Source organism: Paramormyrops kingsleyae, chromosome 2 (assembly GCF_048594095.1).
Source record: "Paramormyrops kingsleyae isolate MSU_618 chromosome 2, PKINGS_0.4, whole genome shotgun sequence".
Classification (NCBI taxonomy): Eukaryota; Metazoa; Chordata; class Actinopteri; order Osteoglossiformes; family Mormyridae; genus Paramormyrops; species Paramormyrops kingsleyae.
In genome coordinates, this window is record NC_132798.1 from 5,841,330 (window position 1) to 5,860,298 (window position 18,969).

An 18,969-nucleotide genomic window follows, 5' to 3' on the forward strand; every position below is an offset into this window, starting at 1 on the left:
GGCGCGCTTCAGAAACGTTCTCCCGCTGCCGAGCCGCCAGTATTATCGGCTATGTTACCCAGGCGGGTTGTAGTGTGAGCGAGCTGCGGGAATCGGAGCGGAGCGGCGAGCACGTACATCGCCGAACTTTCGTGCGGGAATACCCCAAGCTTTAGATATTGGAACTAAGGCATTTTATTATTTTTTTTTTTAATGCAAAGGCTTCTTAAAGAGAGCCTTGCTGGTTTGTTCTTGTAAACATACGTTATTGATAATGAAGTACTTTCCCTCTGTGCGGGAGCAGCTGTCTCACCTGGCTCTGGTCTTAGTGCTGGTTTATGTGAGCAATGCTTCTGAGTATGAGTACCTGAGCTGGAAGTCAGATATTTACCACACGGGCGGCCGCATTTATGGCAAGCCGCCTCAGTGTGTGGACATCCCAGATGACCTGAGACTCTGCCACGGCGTGGGCTACAACCGGATGCTGCTGCCCAACCTGCTGGAGCACGAGACCATGGCTGAGGTCAGGCAGCAGGCAGGCAGCTGGGTGCCCCTGGTGCACAAGAACTGTCACCCTAGCACTCAGGTGTTACTGTGCTCGCTGTTCGCCCCTGTGTGCTTGGATCGACCCATTTACCCCTGCCGCTGGCTGTGCGAGGCAGTGCGGGATGGGTGTGCCCCTATCATGTTGGCATTTGGTTTTCCCTGGCCAGAAATGCTCACCTGTGAAAAGTTTCCCCAGGACGAAGTGTGCATTGCCATGAGCTCATCAAATGCGACTGAGGCTATGAAGCCTGCAGGTAAGGGGAGCTGTCATTGCCTCTTCGCGGTCCATCTTTCTCCAGCACCATTCCATATTAGGAAAGACTAGGGTCTTCTCTGATACGTAATTATCGTTCAGTCATGTTGCGGGAATTGCTAGCTTTCGGACCCTTTCCATAATTTCACTATTAAGATTTATTATTATTAAAGTGATAATACGATGTAAAATGATGATACGATTTTTTTGGGTTTATTGGAAAGTTGTCCTAAAACTACTTATCTGTCCAAGGCTATTTGTAGATAAGTGTGCCTCTGCTTTTGACTGCAGTATTGGTTGAGTAAAGTAGGTGTTGGGAAATAATTCCATTAAGATAAATTGAATATTGTTTTAAAAGTGTGGTTTTTCAATTTAATATACTTTGGAAGACGTTATTTTTTTCTGACATTACCTTTTATTAAATATTATTTTAACAATGGCTTAAGTATTGGGTATAGTAATACTAATTTTTAAAAAGGTTTTATTAAGGTTTTATTTTTTTAACCCGCACAGCATTAAAACTTGCATACAATGTTTAAATATTGAGAGTGCCGGGAATTTGACCAAGGTTTTTTTTTTTTTAGTTGAATGTTTTGTATGTAAAAAATAATGTGTTCATTATTGTGATATAACTCATTATATTGATGATGTGAATGTAGTACTGTACTTCAGACAAGGAAAAGGTGATAAGATGGGGAAAAGTGTCCAGCAAATCCAAAACGGCTTCACATTTTCAGCTGCTGCATTGCCATCTTTTCTGATTTAACTTGAGTAATTCCTGAAGCATAACACTGCAATTCCCATCTTTTCGTGGCTTTCCATCTGTAAACGCCACTGCTCTTTTGTGTGAATCAGTGTAAAACGAGTTTGTAATGATATTGGGCACATGATTGGTTAGGCCCCATATTATATCTTAGCTTTGAATGTTAAATGTGAATATTTTATCTCGGTATAAGGCAACTGGTACTGTACCCATAACCTGCCAGATTAAATTTTCATAGTGAGAGAACAGACCATAGTTTACATTGCTGGAAGCGATCACTAAGTAACCTGTTCTGTGTTTTGAAAAGCTGTGAGCCGTGTTTGCTCACCGCAAGTGAGCAGTTTCTTGAAGACACTTTCTAACTTGTATAGAGATGTTCCAGTCTCCCAGGGGAAAGTACAACCCATTGGTTTAAATTGCTCATAAATTCAAGGGAATTTCCACCTTCAAATCCATTACTTCACTAGCAACCAGCAACGTTGCACAACTCTTGCATTTCATTACAGCATTATTATGGAAAAATTGGATAACATGGTTACATAGACATAAAAGGAATTGACAGCTAGTCATAAACAGAATCTTATTTGCGCAGAAGTTTTTCTTCAGCACGCCGGTTATAATTATCTTTATTTGATGTTTGTTACTTTTATTATAACAAGACATTGGATTCTTTTTTAAATCTGCATGAAGCCTATTGGTCAAGCAGGTCTGACTTGTGGCATATAGCTTTTCTGAAGCAGCTCAGCCTCAACGTTAATACAGCCCCAGACTGTCTGGGGGCTGACCAGACAGGGAGTCCTTATTACATGGCAGCTTAGGATGGACTCATTTTGGAGTTCAAGACCACACACACACGTCTGATATGGCTCAACATCCCATCTGTTATCACCAGGAGCGAATCTCGGCGAATCCTGGGGAATGGCCAGAAGTCAAAATGGCTGAGACGTTTAATTACTGGCACGTGCGCATTCTGAAGCGTATTCCCCCAAAATATAGGAGTTATAGAAGTTATCAATAAATGTAACACTTTATAGATCTACGTTTTTACCTGGATGAACATCCCAACTGTTCTGTTAGGATGCTAATCTATAGGCTCTTTGAAAGTTTGAGACTTGTTTTACTTAAGGTTACTTAATTACATTTGAGTTGAAAATGCAACATTGATGTTGTCACTGATGCTTCATTTTTGGAGCAGGATATACATACAGGCTTGAAAAATTCAATTTATATGTAGCTATTCAACTATGCATTGTTGACCTTATGAAGGCTGCCTATCACATAAATAATATTAAAGTCAGTAGATCTCTGGCTTCAGCATATTTTACTTCCATTGATGTTGCATATGACATTCAAGTAACATTTTGTTATATATTTAAATTAAATTAGTAAAGCAGTTAGCTTGCTTTATATATTTTCTGACAAGGAGATTGAATACTCCAAGTTGACAATTTATTCCATTTAATTTATTCCAAGTTGACAAAATTGTAAAGTAAAAGTTTAAAGTATAGTTAACATGCATGCATTTTGTTGCAATGGATTGGTCGGATTGCGATATTAGTTCAGTATGTAGGTATATTCAGTTTGTTATGAGAATGCATGGTATCTTCACAGTTGGTGAGTTATGTTACTGTTACTTCTGCAGACCCAGTTGCTTAAAGAAAACAAACTAATTCATGGTTACCTATATACATGCTAATTCAAACATTCTGTATACCTTATAAAGAAGTATAAATGTATGCCTTTAGTCCTGCTGGCAAAAAAGGAGAACATCAAGTACCAGAGAGGAAGACCAAAAATCTGAATCAGAAATCACAAGAGGGAGCTTGATGTCTGTCACTCTGCAGTGCCACTTTGTTTAAGACAGTGGAGTTTTAAAAAGGCTTTGGATTAATTTGCACAATTGTGAATTTATTCACAATATGTATGTACAGTATTGTCATTTGTAAGCCATTTTAAAATCTATATATCTTCTTTTGAATGTGTGTTATTGCAGATGGGATTTAACACACATTTGCAGCCTTCTAATATTTAAGAGAACTAACATTCTGAGATACAGTACAGTCTTAATCGGTGACACTACACAAAAGCTGTAATGCTTTATGGTGTTAACCTGTTCATTGAAGATCTAGCCATATGTAATGAAGGAGGGGTTTTTGGTGGTCAAAATGAAATACTGTGAAAAATATAACGAGAAGTTTATCAAAATATGTATATCGTTATGGTAATGCTTGTGTGACCAATATTTGTATGACAAACCTCAGTGCCATCTCATGGTGCCCTTTATTTCTCTATTCAGTTTGTCTTGGAATTTTATCTGGTCACTAAATGGAGATTCACCAGTAAAATCTTTCTTTAAACACAGAATTATTGACCCAAAATTTATTTAGCCCTATTAAGTGTATGATAGGTGTTTGCCAAGTGCGTTATATTTCCCGATGTGTTTATCCCAATTATGGAATTACTCATTCAATCAATTTATGGTAGGACTACCAAAATGCCATGAAATAATGGCAGAAAAAAACAGAGAGAGGACTAGCCATTTAATTTGGTGCCTAAGCAGTTAATCTGTATCAGACAAAGTCTTCATTCTGAAATGATTCCTTTTCAAGTTCATTGTAATGTATGCTATAGGGATGGATCTCAAACTAAAGTCATCTGCCCCTGTTTTATTTCAAAAATAAACATTTGTGTTACATGTACAAATCCTTACAATATTTAGTGAGCCACCAGCATGATTTAGGTTGCATAACAGGATATGACTGTTTAAGAATAACCTTTTTTATTTAATATATATTTTTTTACTTTCCTAGTTTCTTTTTCACAAATGTACAAATTCATTCAAGTGTAATCCGAAATTATTAGAAAAATGTTTTTTTTATCATATCATAACACTCCTTGCTCGTCAGAGAAGTGGAAATGGGAAGAAGAGAAGTACAGTTGTACAAGGATGCAAAGAGAACAAAAGTTTAATGATTCCAAAGGTGCATTCTGCATGGCAGCTGGAAGTTGAGTAGGCCTATGCATGCACACTTCTCCGGGTACCCCCCCCCCCCCCCCCCTCTATAATTGGGTGGTTACTAGGCTGCTTTGAGGCATGAAGTGCTTGTCTGATCTGATTATAATTTATTTCTCTGCTCTGTTTCCAGCATCTTACTCAGCACTGCCAGTAATTACACTGGGAAAGCACTCGCTGATAGTTTATCTTTGAGAGGTTCACATACAAAACTGAAATTAAGGATCACGTACTGTTTCATATTGCATGTATTGTAATAGCAGTTTTGTGGTGGAAGTAGTTGTACAACACGAACAAAATGTCTATTTAACTCTTGTTGCATTCTTAGATGTGAAGTTAACCTCTCCTACTGCTTAAGTGAATAATTTGCCTTTGTATAACAACTCCACCCCCCCCTCCCCCCCCCCCCCCACCAACATGCCCCCAATTCCCTAATTAATGCAGATTTGAAGTGGACCTAAAACCTCAGTTCTATTATGAGTTTATTGCCCTGCAGACAATGCCCTCCTTGGTGTCGTCAAAAGCTGATTGAGCCCCCCCATTTGACTGGGCTCTAATCCATTGTTGCAGGAGGCAGGCATCTCTCCTGGACTGTGCATAGGAATGGTTTTGGGAGGGGTCAGGACCTTCTGTGGCTCAATTCTCATGCTCAAGTATCACTGAGGCAGGAAAAGGGGATTTTATGTTTGTCTACAGTGTTATAAAAACTGGACAGTTGGAATACTTAACAAACCTGTTTTTTATTAGTATCCTGACATCTTAATATCCAAATGACTAAATCTGCTTTTTCATATTTAATCAAAGAACTTTCCTTTTTACTTTGTGTGCAATAAACCGGTTCTTTATGGTATTTAGTAAGCAGAATAATCATTAAGAATAATTGTAATAATTGTGTTGCCAAATTGCCCCCGTGTGTGTGTGTGTGTGTGTGTGTATGTGTGTGTGCCCTGCAATGGGGTGGTGCCCCATCCTGGGTTGTTACGCTTGTAGCCTCCGGGATCGGCTCCGGATGGATGGATGGATGGATGGAAGGATGGATGTCATAACTGTAGTTGTCTTAACTGTGTGTATCATAGCCTACCCACCCATTCCAAAAAAATTTTGCTTTGACACCTGACGTTAATTGCTTATGTTCTATTGAAGGTAGTATTTGCCACTGTCTTGGTGTCTTCTAGGCACAGCTGTGCTTATTGGACTCCCCAGAAGGCCTGTTGCAGGCATTAAACTGCAGCAGCATCTCCCTAAAGAAGTGTCAGAATTACCCCCTTGGCAGCTGTTTATTAATGCCTGATTTTGGAAACACCCCTGCACAGCTTCTTAAAAATGCTTGCTAATAAAGCCATTGAGCCACAGATAAAAGGTAGCTTACCCAGTCCCAGTGGGAGGCCGCTGGGACAACTGCTGCTGTGCCTGCAGGCGTAAAGCCCTGCAAGCCCACAGCCGTGATTGGCTGTTAAGGGGTGAGGCTCTTTCACTGCTTAAAGGTTCAGATGGAACCATACTGTGAGTCTTCACAGCTGTGCAGGGAGCAAGATGGTGCATTGGCAAGATAGTCAAGGTCCAGCTGTGCTGTTACCTGTGCTGTTACCTGTGCTGTTTTAGTTAGAGGTTTGGTGGCTCATGGTGAGCTTTATCAAAGAATTTCCCTCTGGGATCACTAGAAATCTTATCTGTCTCCTCTTCTGGACTTTAAAAGAAACTAAAACATTTCCCCATGTTTCCAGTGTCATTTTAAAGTGATTCAGCAAGTGGTGAAGTCTTATTTACCCTGCCACATTTACTTTTAATGAGGCATATAGTCTTCATCTGTAGACCTCATCATCTCTACTGTATGCAGTACTGTATGTATGAAAATCAGTGCTATTGTAAACAATACAGCGGAGTGGTTAGGCTAGTTGATTACTATTTTAAAGAAAATGTTGACTAAGTAGACAGAAACAAAGAGGTAAAATGGGGTCATTTGTAACCTGCCGTCTAGGGAAGATGTTCTACTGTGAAATATACTCGTGACTATTGGCACTTGGAGTTTAAAGCAACGACATTTATGTCCTAGGATCACAGAGTCAAAGATAAGGCTACTTATCCCCAGTCTTTTCATACTGCAAAAAAACAACAAGGAACAGTGTTTTATTGCAGGCCTTGGTGTTAATTAGGACATGCTGTAAATGAAAGAAAAGAAATTCCAATACAAGGTCAGGTCATCAGATCATTTACTAGTAATGAGACTTGGCATTAAATAAAGTTTGGATGCCTTTTTGTGAATTTCGGCTAATGGGCAATTCTTTAGAAGAAATATTATTGCTTTGGGATTGCTGAAAGTGCTAACACCTGATTGGGCAGCTCTGTGCACTATTATTAAAAATGTAGTAAATGTTGTATCTGGTCCAACTTAATTATTCTGGGATTATGTCACAAAGACAAAGGGCTTCAAGAATGTATACACTGATGTCCAGCAGATGTATTATTTGAATAAACAATATGCGTTTCATATTTAGATTATTACTCCCAAGGGAATTTTAAATAGGTTTTAATGGTTAAAGAGTAGAAGAGACAGCAGAAGCTGTTCTTCAAATGTTTTAGATTTTGATTGAAATTCATTCTTCTTCTTTTTTTTGGTTTTTGTATCCTAATATGTTTTTAGACAGATTCAGATTCAGTCGGATGATGCCTAGAGCTCTTTTGCTTTCATGTGCAGCAGAAACAATATGCAGTCTTAGCGTGCTGCTATTACTGCTGTTATTTGGAAGAACGAGTGACAATGGGTTATGACAGCGGATTCCTAGAAACTGCTGTAATGCATGAATTCATATTTAGCTTTTTGTCCTTTTTTTTTGTTTTTGGTTTCCTTTGTTAGGTTTCGCAAGAAACATTTGTTTCTCTAAGCCAAACAATCATAGATCACTCTAACCTCAGCCTTATGAGAGATCATACTTTATTCATTTCTCAGATGACAGAATGTATGCATGAGAATATTGTTAAAATGGTTTTAGACCACGTTGTAATTTCACTGTGAAATGTCATTATTCTTTGGGTGTGTTAATATGCATTTTGTTCTTTTATTCAAAGAATTGGTCAAATACGAAAGGGAAGCATTAAATTTACTACCATAAAGCAATATTAAACCCATACATCTGTATTAATGGATTATACTATACTCAGAACTTTTAATTAATGTAACCGGCTAGGTAGATATAAGAACAAATCATTCTATGTACTTTTTGGCAGCGTGACACTTAAAACAGTTTCCTTATTAGTATCAAACCTTTGCTGAACTTTATTAGCTTATTAGTTAATTAATGCCTTTATTTTGGTTACTTATGGAGTACATGACGTGCTTCATCAATGATTTAAAAACTAGTGTTGCACTAATATTCCTGTCTCTTGCATTTATGCATGCATGGTGAAAGCAGCACGTGATCCCGAGGCTTTAAAACCCTCAGAATGAGACTGTTCACAATCTGTCATTCAGAAATAAGATCTGCATCTTTTGCATGTAACACACTCTTATGGGAAGAATAATTAATGATTTATATTTTTTTCAGTCTGATAATATTAAGATTACTTTAGAAAGTACTTTAGAAATATGTGTACTTTTTGAAATGTGTACAGCTAGAAATCCTGAAATTAATGCTACACGCTAAATAAATATTCCATTGTGCTTAAAACTTCTTGTATTTTGTATATTTGAACATATCTAACTTGGAAGTAGAAGTTCCCTCTTGCACCATATTATGATAATTTCTAACCATTAATTTCCTGCTTCTGACTGGGAAAAGATTTTTTTTTTCAGGTCAATGCCTTTGCTTATTATTTTTCTGTTCAGGAAGCACTACACTAGACTAGCACAATGATTGATCATTTTTCTTCGTTACAGGCGATTCGCCCATCTGCCCACCATGTGACAATGAGTTGAAAACGGATGCTATTCTGGAGCACATGTGTGCCAGTGAGTTTGGTAAGGACCTCCACCTTCCCTTCTCTATATCCCTGTCGTGTGGCGCAATAGCTTCTTTTTTTACTTGACCAGAATGTGAGAATGCTCCACATTCTTAATGTTTCCAACCAGTGTTGCAGTTCCCTTAATACAGTAGTATACTGTACATTGTTAAATCTTTTTATTGACCCACTATAAGCAGTGGAAGCATCAGTCACAGTACCTTAAAATGACAAATCAGTTTATATAAAAGTTATATTACACACATTTATAATACCACAGATTGAAGGATTACCCCTTTAGAATTGTATTTGCCTTTCAAAATCACATGAGAAGGATGACCATGGTAAAATATATTAATGTGGCGTTCAGTACTTGAAAACTGGTTCCCTATTAAGTCTTATAACTTGGTCCTCTAGTTACACTGCAATACTGGAAAATAAAGATGCCTTATTAATTCACATTAGAAATGACACAAATGATAAATATAATACACAATTACTTTTGGGGCTACTTAGTAATTCCAAGTTTTTAAAATAACAGTAATAAAGATAATTTGTTACTGTTTAACCTATTTTGTTTTAGTAAGATGGTCAGCCAGGATCTACTTTTCATTACCAAAGACTTTGTAAGACTTCACATTATGATATTTTGTTTACACCATCTTCCTAAATTTCTTAAATAAGATTAAATAGCTTTTATTTGATTATATATCTATTGAAGTGGACCTAAGATTAGTGAGTTTTATCTGGCTAAAAATGCAAGCTTGCATAAGCTTTTATATTTTAGTTAATTCCAAGACAATGAATTCATATTGTAAAAAATCTCTGGATAAAGCATTTATAGAACACCTATACTGGCCACGTTGCATTATATTCTAGGGCTGTTCAGTACTAGACAGTTAAAGCAACAAAGGCACCCATAACTTTGCTAAAATAACAGATTTTGAGACTTTTTAACCTGCTAAATCCATGTCATGGTCTTATTGCCTTTTGAAAAGCTAATGCCCTGTGACAAATGAATTAAGTGTCATTCCAAGAAGCACTTAGCCTTTTATTGAGCAGCTATTAGGGGCTGTAAATTTGGTATTTGTTCACTTGTCTAGTCTGCTGGAAGCGGAGACAGCCTAATAAAGATCGTTGACCTCTTGTAGAACCTTGTTCAGAGCTCATGTCCTCATTCATCTATGTCTTCAACTTCACTTGATATATTATCCATATGTGAGCCTTGTTTGTTTGGCCAAGAGTATTGGTAGTATTCTAGCCAATTAGAACATGACTTACCTGTAGATGGTGCATTGAAATTTGCTAATGATAATGGTCTGGAAATATCCTTCTTTTCACTAATTATATGTTTAATTCCATGAGAAAGTGGAATACAATTATTTTTTTATATCGATATCTTTTTTAAAGCCTATATAATGACATGCACATGTTTTCTGTTAATTAAGGAATATAATAAAACTTTTTTTTTTTACTTTAAGAATTTTTGGATCATTTCTCCGCCTGAGTTCTCATTCGGCACATTAATAGCTGCAGTAAACTGTAAATGTAGATGCTGTCCCTCTGCTTTGACACGTGTGACTGGAGATGATTCAGACAGGATGTAGGTCGTTACAGAAACCGGTGTTTAAATGTGGCTGTTATGACAGCCTTCAGAACTGCTGGTAGGGGAACTGCATAATTTGAGACCTCTTACAGCGAGACTTTTTAAGAATCCAATCCTGCTCACATCCTTTCCAAGGTTAGTTGTCTTATACGGAGATGTTCTAAATAATTTTAAGTTAACCTGGTGTGACTGATAGATTGCTCCAGAGCAAGAGGGTGGGACAGTGTTCCCTAAAAGTGGGTGAAATGTGTGAATGTAACAAAATATCTGATAGTGTTAATCGCTGACATGCTTGAATTATCAACTATTCAGAATGTGTGGAAGTCCTACTGTATCCTGGTAACTTTTAACAATGTATAAGGATAAGTTGAAAAAGTTTTGAAAACATGTTTTGTCCATGTGGGTTAATACCACTTAATAATATAGCATTTTTTCCATTTCTAAAATATCAAAACAAGTTTTGGTTTTCAGCAATTGCGGTACAAAGGATATTTTATTTTTATTTTGAGTAGGTAGTTTATTCCTACGGACTTATAAGTACTTCTAATATAACCAGTATTCTGCATTTCACATCAATAAATTTGCTCTGCTAGAAGATTTGTATTTCACGATCTTGTCTTAGAGCACCAGGAATTTAAACAATAAATGATAAAATGATGCGATGAAGTTTGTCAGATCTCAAATATCACAGATATGTTTAATGGGAATGTCAGCTGCAGCTCGGAGGGTTGGCGCGCTGTGCCCGTGATTGCAGGGTTGGCGCGCTGTGCCCGTGATCGCAGGGTTGCTGGTTCGAAATCCTTGAACAATGTTCTTAACCCCTACCTGCTTCTGGGAATGACTCTGCTTGCTCAAAAAAGTATGTAATTTTGGATTAAACTGTCTGCTAAATAAATGCTGAATGTGTTGACTGAAGCTAGTAAAAAAGGTTTGCAAGTTTTCTGCACAAGAGTAGCGAACACTCTTCAGATGAGAAACAGAGATTATTTCTGCCAGATGTGAATTACAGAGCTTTGAGTAATTAGCACCGAAACAATCGGTGATGTGGTGAGGCTGTTAGGCTCTAGCGGTTGACAGCATTTACGGTGCTGACGTTGTCCGGCCATTCCTGCGTATAAACTTCCCTTTTCCTTAAGCTGGCATGAAATGAGGAGGGCTGGTGGCCAAGCTGATGTAGAATAGCTACAGGTTCTCTGTGTGTCGCCACCGTGACTTGCTGTGGGCTTGAATGACTCCATGTTCAGAAAACCCAACATTAACCCCCCTCCCTCAATCCAGGCTTCAGGGAGGGCCCCTTTCATCTGGGCACTAACACAACAGGGCCCAATTGTCCTGAGATGTGAGCGATGCCTACTTTGGCTACAGCTGTACAGAACCAGGTCTCTCAGGGGAATTAAGTGCTTGGTGATGCTACATTACTTGCTCGTTTGGTATATTGTGCACCTTCCTTTTCAGAGCCTATATATTTGTGCATATTTCTCATTTTCCTTTATATTACAGGGTATTGAGTGATTGGGGGGCTGAGCCTGAGGAATCATTTGGGCTGTGTAGGTTTGCATATTGAAATTTGATCAGAGCTGTCATTTCATCACTTTGTCCATCTTCTACAACAGGGTTTCTCAACCCGGTCCTCGGGGACCACCAGACGGTCCATGTTTTTGCTCTCTCCCAATTCCCTGCCAATTGCAATTCTATAGCATGTATCCAGGTTTCAGGAAGTGCAAGGCAGGTGACAGGAAATAGCCAGGGTGGGGATGCATTGCATCATAGAGCACAAGCACGCACACACACACACACACACACACACACACATGTGCATGCACACGCACACACACACATGCACACACACACATGAACTCATTACAGTAATATCAGTTTTCTGAAATGTTTTTAAATTTAGTTTGACAGCAGAATCACATTACTGAATAAAATGTCAGTTCTGCCTCCGTCATTGATCGTTTCCGAAGTAAAACAGTTTACGATACAAAACAATTGAAGAAATGAATGTACATTATACTAATTGATTTGTCCACTGTGGGTTATTTGCAGTAAAGTTGAAAGATCTTTAAATTTTTTTATCTAGTTTTGTGTTATTTGATAAAACTGCAGGAGCAGTGTTTCTTTGGGGAAAATGGTTGAGGAATCATTAAATCAGAGTTATATTACATAATACCTTAAAAACTAAGGTAATGTGATGTGCTCTGCACAAAATTGAAAAACTGTGTTTTACTGTGTTTTGCAAATGAGAATCCTTCTTCAACAAAAGTGAGAATGACCAAATATAGTCATAGTAAGCTATCGCCTTGCTTTCATTTTCAGAATAAAAGGGTTTCTGCAGATTTCTATTGGCTTCACAATATAAATGAAATAGTCCATGTTCCATGTTTTGCTTGTTGCCAGAATCATGGAGGGCACAGCACCCTTTTGCTGCATGATGAATTAATTACACTTCTTGCTTGGCCATGCCTTCTTTTTCGAGTTGTGCCTGATGGGTATGACCGTGCTGATGAGGGGAGAATACGTGTAACTCAAAAAAAGCTAGTTTTTGGCTTAATGGGAGAATCGTCCTCAAAGTTGCTAGATCTGTGCAGAAATGCTGCAGTTCCTTTAAGATCCTTTTCTTTCTACAGAGGTAGGACAAAAAACTGCCTCACTGGCCTGAACAAGAAACTACTTAGGTCAGCAAAAATGAAGTTTGGACTCCGTTTCATCTATCGTAGAATTTAAGGCGATTTTAAGTCTGAGCAGAGGTCTCCTGCCGTCTCTGCCTGCCTAAGAGGTCATTAGCAAAAGTTCATTGGTGCACAGATTGGATTTTGTTGCACTGTGGTCTGTGTGCTGACAAGAAATATAGGCTGATCAAGCTTAATAAGGATAATTGCCAATAAATCTGTTTTACAGTGTCTATTGTCTTCCCAGGGACTTTCTAATCTGCTTGGTAATTGGGAGAAATTCCTTGGAAGGTGGAAAATGGCTCTGGTTCACAAGAGGGTCAATGATCTGTACCCCGAACTACTGGAGTGTTGTAAGAGTAAGGAACTACTTGACTTATTCATATCAGACATGGAGATTTACCGGACTCTTAATAGAGAGTTATGGTCTACGGAAAAGTACTTTGAAGACCGTGGGGTCAACTTTCACACCATTTCAGCAAAGAAGGGCAAGAGAATAAAGAGATTATAAGGTTAAAGAGTTTAGTGAAAGACCCGGCAGATTAAGACAAATTGGAGGGAGACTGTAAAATCTGGAGACAGATTAAAGAGAAAGTAGAAGTAAGATTACAGTTTATATTAGGGAACTGAGGACAAGTCTGGTCATATATAGAAAAACAATAAAGTGAAAGTGAATTTTGTTTAAATCTCTGTTTTATAATGCCCATACTCCTTGTTGCATATGTCAACAGCAGATCGGATATATTAAAGTGAAATTTATGGGAAAAAATAACGGATACAATGCATTTTTCCCCTCCCTGGTGTTTCATAAGATAATCTTCTTTGTGTTCCATCAGAGTATTTAGATGAAGGCAAATGAAGTCCACTGATCCTTTTCTAATTGCCTTATAAGAGAAAACAGCTGGTCATGTTACCCCAGGAGATGCACTGTGCAGACAGAAGCAATTTGGAGCATTCCTCTGCTGGGAATAGAGCGAGGAAGCTTGGCAGATTGGCTTTCCAAGGAGAAGACCTTATCTAGATCCCTCTTCCTCCTCCATAGCCCTGTCCGATTTCTCTACAGAGGGCTTTGTGTTGTACAGATCCACACCGACCCAGAAACAAAGTGGATACTGGATACTGCCTCTCCCCTACTTTCCCCTCTGTGTTTCCCCCAGTATAATCTTTCCACCGTCTTTTGTGAACCTGTCCATCTCAGCTTTGCCACTGATTACCCCATGCAATCAAACTCCCTTTGTTGTTTTTCCTGACAGAATATGGCCTTTGCCTTTCAGGATTATGTGACTTAATTCTCTTCTAAGCATGGCCCAAGATAACCTTACCATACTGAGTGATAGGCTTGCTGGTGTTTTTTTTTTTTTTTACCATGAATAAGCATAATTAAGGTTTATTTAAACAAAAGGAAAATATGGAGCCTACCTTTTACCCATGAGGCAAGTTGTTTCAATCGTTATGGATAATGGAATCAGCCAAGTAACTAAATAATCCTTGTAATGTGCTTTAGTGAATGGATCAGTGGGTAGTACCACTGTTTTGCACCTCCAAGGGTTTGAAAACCCTGTTTCCAAAAATGGAAATTCTAATAAGTGGTTTCCCATTAATTAAAGTACAACATGAGAAATTAAGACAGTCTTGGAGAATAACACTTTGATGGTTCCCCGCCAGGTTATAAAATAAAAATATTCATAATCATTATTGTGGCATACTGGCAACAGTCTGGCATATGGCTTGTGTTTTGCGGATAGGAAGTCTGTGATGTGACTCTTAATGTGCAACACTGCTGGAATCCTTTTTAAGTTTTACTATTTCTTGCCATGAGTTTGCCAAATTAAAGCAATTTTCCTCTAAATCATTTTTAGTTGACCTTTGCCAGTCACCCATTTATGTCTTCATATGAAATGTAAAAACCCAAAATTACTTTGGTGCAGTTAAGTTACATCATATCAATGTACTAAATAAAAGAAAAAGAAATAAGAGCTATATATATATAGTTACTTTAACAATAAATACTGGTTAATTGTACTCAATCCCAAGACATTTTTGTTTACATTGCCTTAAATCATTTAAGTTTATAAATTTAACAATCTGTTTCATCATCAGTTTTGACCTACCTCATCATGTTTTACAGTGTACAAACCACCACACTTACCCAGGCAATACTGATTAAGCCAAGATAGTTTCTCACTGCTGATTTCATGCTTAATAATACTTAATGACCATACTGATAACATGGACCTTCAGAATGATATCACATTTACAGGATTACAAAATAGACTTGTGAACATGATTCCCCAGAAACTTTAATCAGATCATTTGCCACTATTACCTAATATTTATGTATCTGGTTCTGATTTTTATAGCCATCAAGACCAAGATCAAGGAAGTTAAAAAGGAGAATTCAGATCGTAAGGTGATTCTACAGAAGAAGAGGAGGACAGTTAAACTGAGGAACATGAAGAAGAAGGACCTGAAGAAACTGGTGCTTTACCTGAAGAATGGGGCCGACTGCCCTTGCCAACAGCTGGATAACCCACATAATACTTACCTGATCATGGGCCGTAAGGTGGACAAGCAGTATTTGCTGACTGGTATTCACAAATGGGACAAAACCAGCAAGGAGTTCAGAAAGGCTATGAAGAAGATGAGAAATCACAAGTGTCCAGCTTTTGAGACGGTCTTCAAATAATCAGCCTTCTGCCGATTACTGATTGTAAGAACTTGCACAACCAAAACAACCCAAAACGTTTTGTCATTTTGTCTTTTAAATATAGATATATATTTACAGATTTACCCTTGTAGAGAATTGTTTGTGTTATATTTTTTCTTATTTCCAATGAATGACACTTTCACTATACAAGATCATGCTGGGTGTTTACCGGCATTTGAATCCTCTCCAGGATTAGTCAGCAGATTTGTCAACATGCATATGTGCGTTTCAGCGTTTGTGTGCATGCGTGCAGAATGCTTTCAAAATGTAATGATCACGTGGGTTACATTTTCCCATTTTGCTGTTAAGCGTCTTATTTGAAACATTTAAAACACTGTGGTTTTCTTAAACTTCAGAAACAGTAGTTTACTATCAGTGAAATCATTGGTCTAATAAATCTAGTGCCCGTTTTATCATTTACTAGCTACGAGTATGTCTGTCTTTCTTAGCTTTTGTTGTCAGGCAACAAAATAACAGTAAATTGATAACTTTAAGCATTAATCACTATAATCTTAAACACTAAAGAAATTATTACTGCACTATAATATTCCTCAGTGTGGGTATCAAGTAACATTTCCTTTTGGCCTTTTTACTTTTAATATTTTTTTAAACTTTGTATTTCTGACAACTGCCATCAAATTATGCCAGCTTACCAATGCAATAGCTACAGTATATTTAATTATTTCTATACAGTTCATCCCTAGGGATTTTTTTTTTTCGTACAGCAGATATTTGCATGCTATGTTCATCTTCTTGTGCATAATTATTGTAACAATCATTATTATAGTCAAAATGTGAAAGTAAAGAAAGAAAACTGAATTGTGCTATGTATGTGGTTAATTTTAGAACATGGTAGTTTGGCATGGAGGTTTGAGCTGTCTGAGGTGCAACATACAGTAGGAGAGATTTCAAGTACAAAGACTCATAAGAGCCGAGACTTAGTGATGGTGCAGGCCTGAATGGGTAAGACTTACCACTAACCTTATACTGCCAGCTGGGTTTGATTTCTCCAGCTGTATGCAGGTTACTCATTGCTTGTTTACAGTACAGTGCCCCATGCACACAGGTCAATCTGCACAATAATTAGCTCATAAATGACTTTCAGATATCTAAGCTATTTCTTGGCTTGGTCCATTATAATCTAAAACACTTATTGCTCCAATGTGTACCATCTCTAATGTTGCTTAAAATTAATTGGTGCAGCAATTATGTGTTGTATTTCATTTGAGCGCATGCACACCCCTGGTGGTTTTTAAGCCTCAGACCTTTTCGTAAGACCAGGGGCAGCGGAATGCAAGTGTTATTTGATGCGGTCCACATGGCTTTGGGGTTTGAAAGGCGCATGTCTGTCTTAGCCGTTTAATGCTTTAATGCAATTTCTTTCTCTGAAATGGGTACATTACTTCAGTTTTTCTATAACGATGCAATGGTATTATTATTTGATAACCATGAGAACAACTATAGTATGACCTGACTTACTGTCGTAAGGAATGTATGTACATTATGCAAAACAGCGGTGCTTTACTTCACTGTATGCAGTTTGCAGTTTTGTTAATGATGGCAACTTAAGGATAAATAAACGGTATTCACGCTATCACACCTGGTTACTGACCCATTAATCGTAATCGACCAACACATTTTGTCTGTTAGCTTACATGTTATCAGAAGGCATACTTGTCCACGCTTAGGTAAGTTTTCCTGCAGGGTGCATTTAGCTTTGTTCTAAAACATACATCAGACTCTTTTGGGACATAACTAGAGCTGCAACAACTAATCAATGATGTTGATAACTGGCAATAAAAATGGCTGGAAAATGTTGTCATCGATTGGTTGCATTTTTCGCGGTATGCTGCCTGATTTGCGTTTAATGACATCGTCACCTAGCAGCATTAACGCTGGTGCGCTGCACCTAGTTCATATTTCACAGTTTTACAGAACTTGCTACATTTGTCTGTGGCCACAGATGCAGCCGGCTTGGCACATATGTACAGACATAATATTCAACCTAACCAGCAGAGGGCAGATGTATTGCAACACAAGTACTGCAAGTACAATACAAGTAGTGTAGTGCAATTGGTAAACTTGGGTAGTATTATGGTAAAATGATACATCAAGGTATTTTGAAAATTTGAAAATACTGTCATAATACCATATTCCACATTGTGAAGTACACTCATCAGCACGTTGAAAATGGCAGAAACAGCAGGTCTTTGCTCTTGTCATTTTACACAGAGATTCTCTACACTTTGTGAACCTCATCGTGTTTTTAAACTAGAAAGGGGGGTGACAGCGTTGTATTGTCCGCACAGCCTTGAGACCCGCTGTCACCCACATCTAATCCTTACTCCTCACACATTCACCAACCTGTAAAATTTCTAGAAGTACTGGATGGATCAACTGGAAATGTGAAAGCCAATAAAAGTGTTTTTACATGAATGCAGTGAGTCCAAGTTGTGACATGTAACTATATCTATTTATTTATTGCACATTTCACTTGTATGCCAATTATGACAGAATCTGTCCCCACCAATTAGGGTTAATGGCCATGTCTTAAAGTGTCAGTTATATAATTCATATATTTGTCTAAATATTAATATTCTATTTTTCACTATGACCAGCACTTTCTGTGACACAACACTATGAACTGTAACATATACACTAATGGTACAGACAGAGCCCAGAAGGGAACTCAGATAGTTTTTTTCCCCAGTGGGTACGACGTCTTTAATTGTTTGTACAGATTAGCATGGGTGTAAATTACGGGGGGGGGGGGTTGTAGCCCCCCCCAATAAATCAAAACCAGCTAATACAACCCCCCCCAATAATCATGTTTCCCCTGTAATGGGTGGAGACCTCAACCCCCCTAATATTCCAGCCAAAGTTACGATCTTGCAGATTAGTTTAACATTCCCACTAAATACAAACTCAAGCTCATGTAATCCCTAAAATGTACACACAATTTACTTTTGTGTGCTCTCAATGTGCTATATATTCTGCTCTGGAGAAAAACTGAATGCAGAACACAAGCCTTTCCCAAGTGGAGAGTGATTTATTCTCTAATAAGGCTGGACTGGTCCTTTTAGGATAATGTGTTTAGCATCTGGGACAGTGTGTATTATGTGCCGGACCCATCCGAAGCTCAGGTAATTTTGGCCCTTATGGCACTTTTTTTGGCCCTCTATGACCTCTATATGGCACTTTGCTAATCACAAGCCAGACAATAAAATAATCTTGAATACATATAAAAACATAAATTCATATTTTTCTTTTTTCACTAAGGTAACTGCTCTGTATTGTTTTAATGCAACTCGTGAATGATTATGCTAGCTAGCTTGTACATTAATGCCAATATAGTATGTGGTGGGTGGTAAAGTGTTTTTTCTCTATTCTGGCTATTGTCGTGACCAATGTATGACTAAAATGTAAAATTTGAATAACCTGAAGATCGGTATGCATATAAGGTACCTTGATAAGTAACTGGGGGCCACTGTTTA

At 37.9% G+C, this 18,969-nt stretch overlaps 1 protein-coding gene across 1 annotated transcript; it reads left to right on the plus strand.

The window, feature by feature from the left end:
* Positions 1-17: 17 nt before the first annotated feature.
* On the plus strand, positions 18-17,069 carry sfrp1a (secreted frizzled-related protein 1a). The gene is made up of 3 exons (XM_023838397.2): positions 18-779; positions 8,429-8,509; positions 15,129-17,069. The coding sequence occupies exons 1-3, from the start codon at positions 254-256 to the stop codon at positions 15,452-15,454; spliced, it is 933 nt and encodes a 310-aa protein (XP_023694165.1). The 5' UTR covers positions 18-253; the 3' UTR covers positions 15,455-17,069.
* The last annotated feature ends 1,900 nt before the right edge of the window (positions 17,070-18,969 follow it).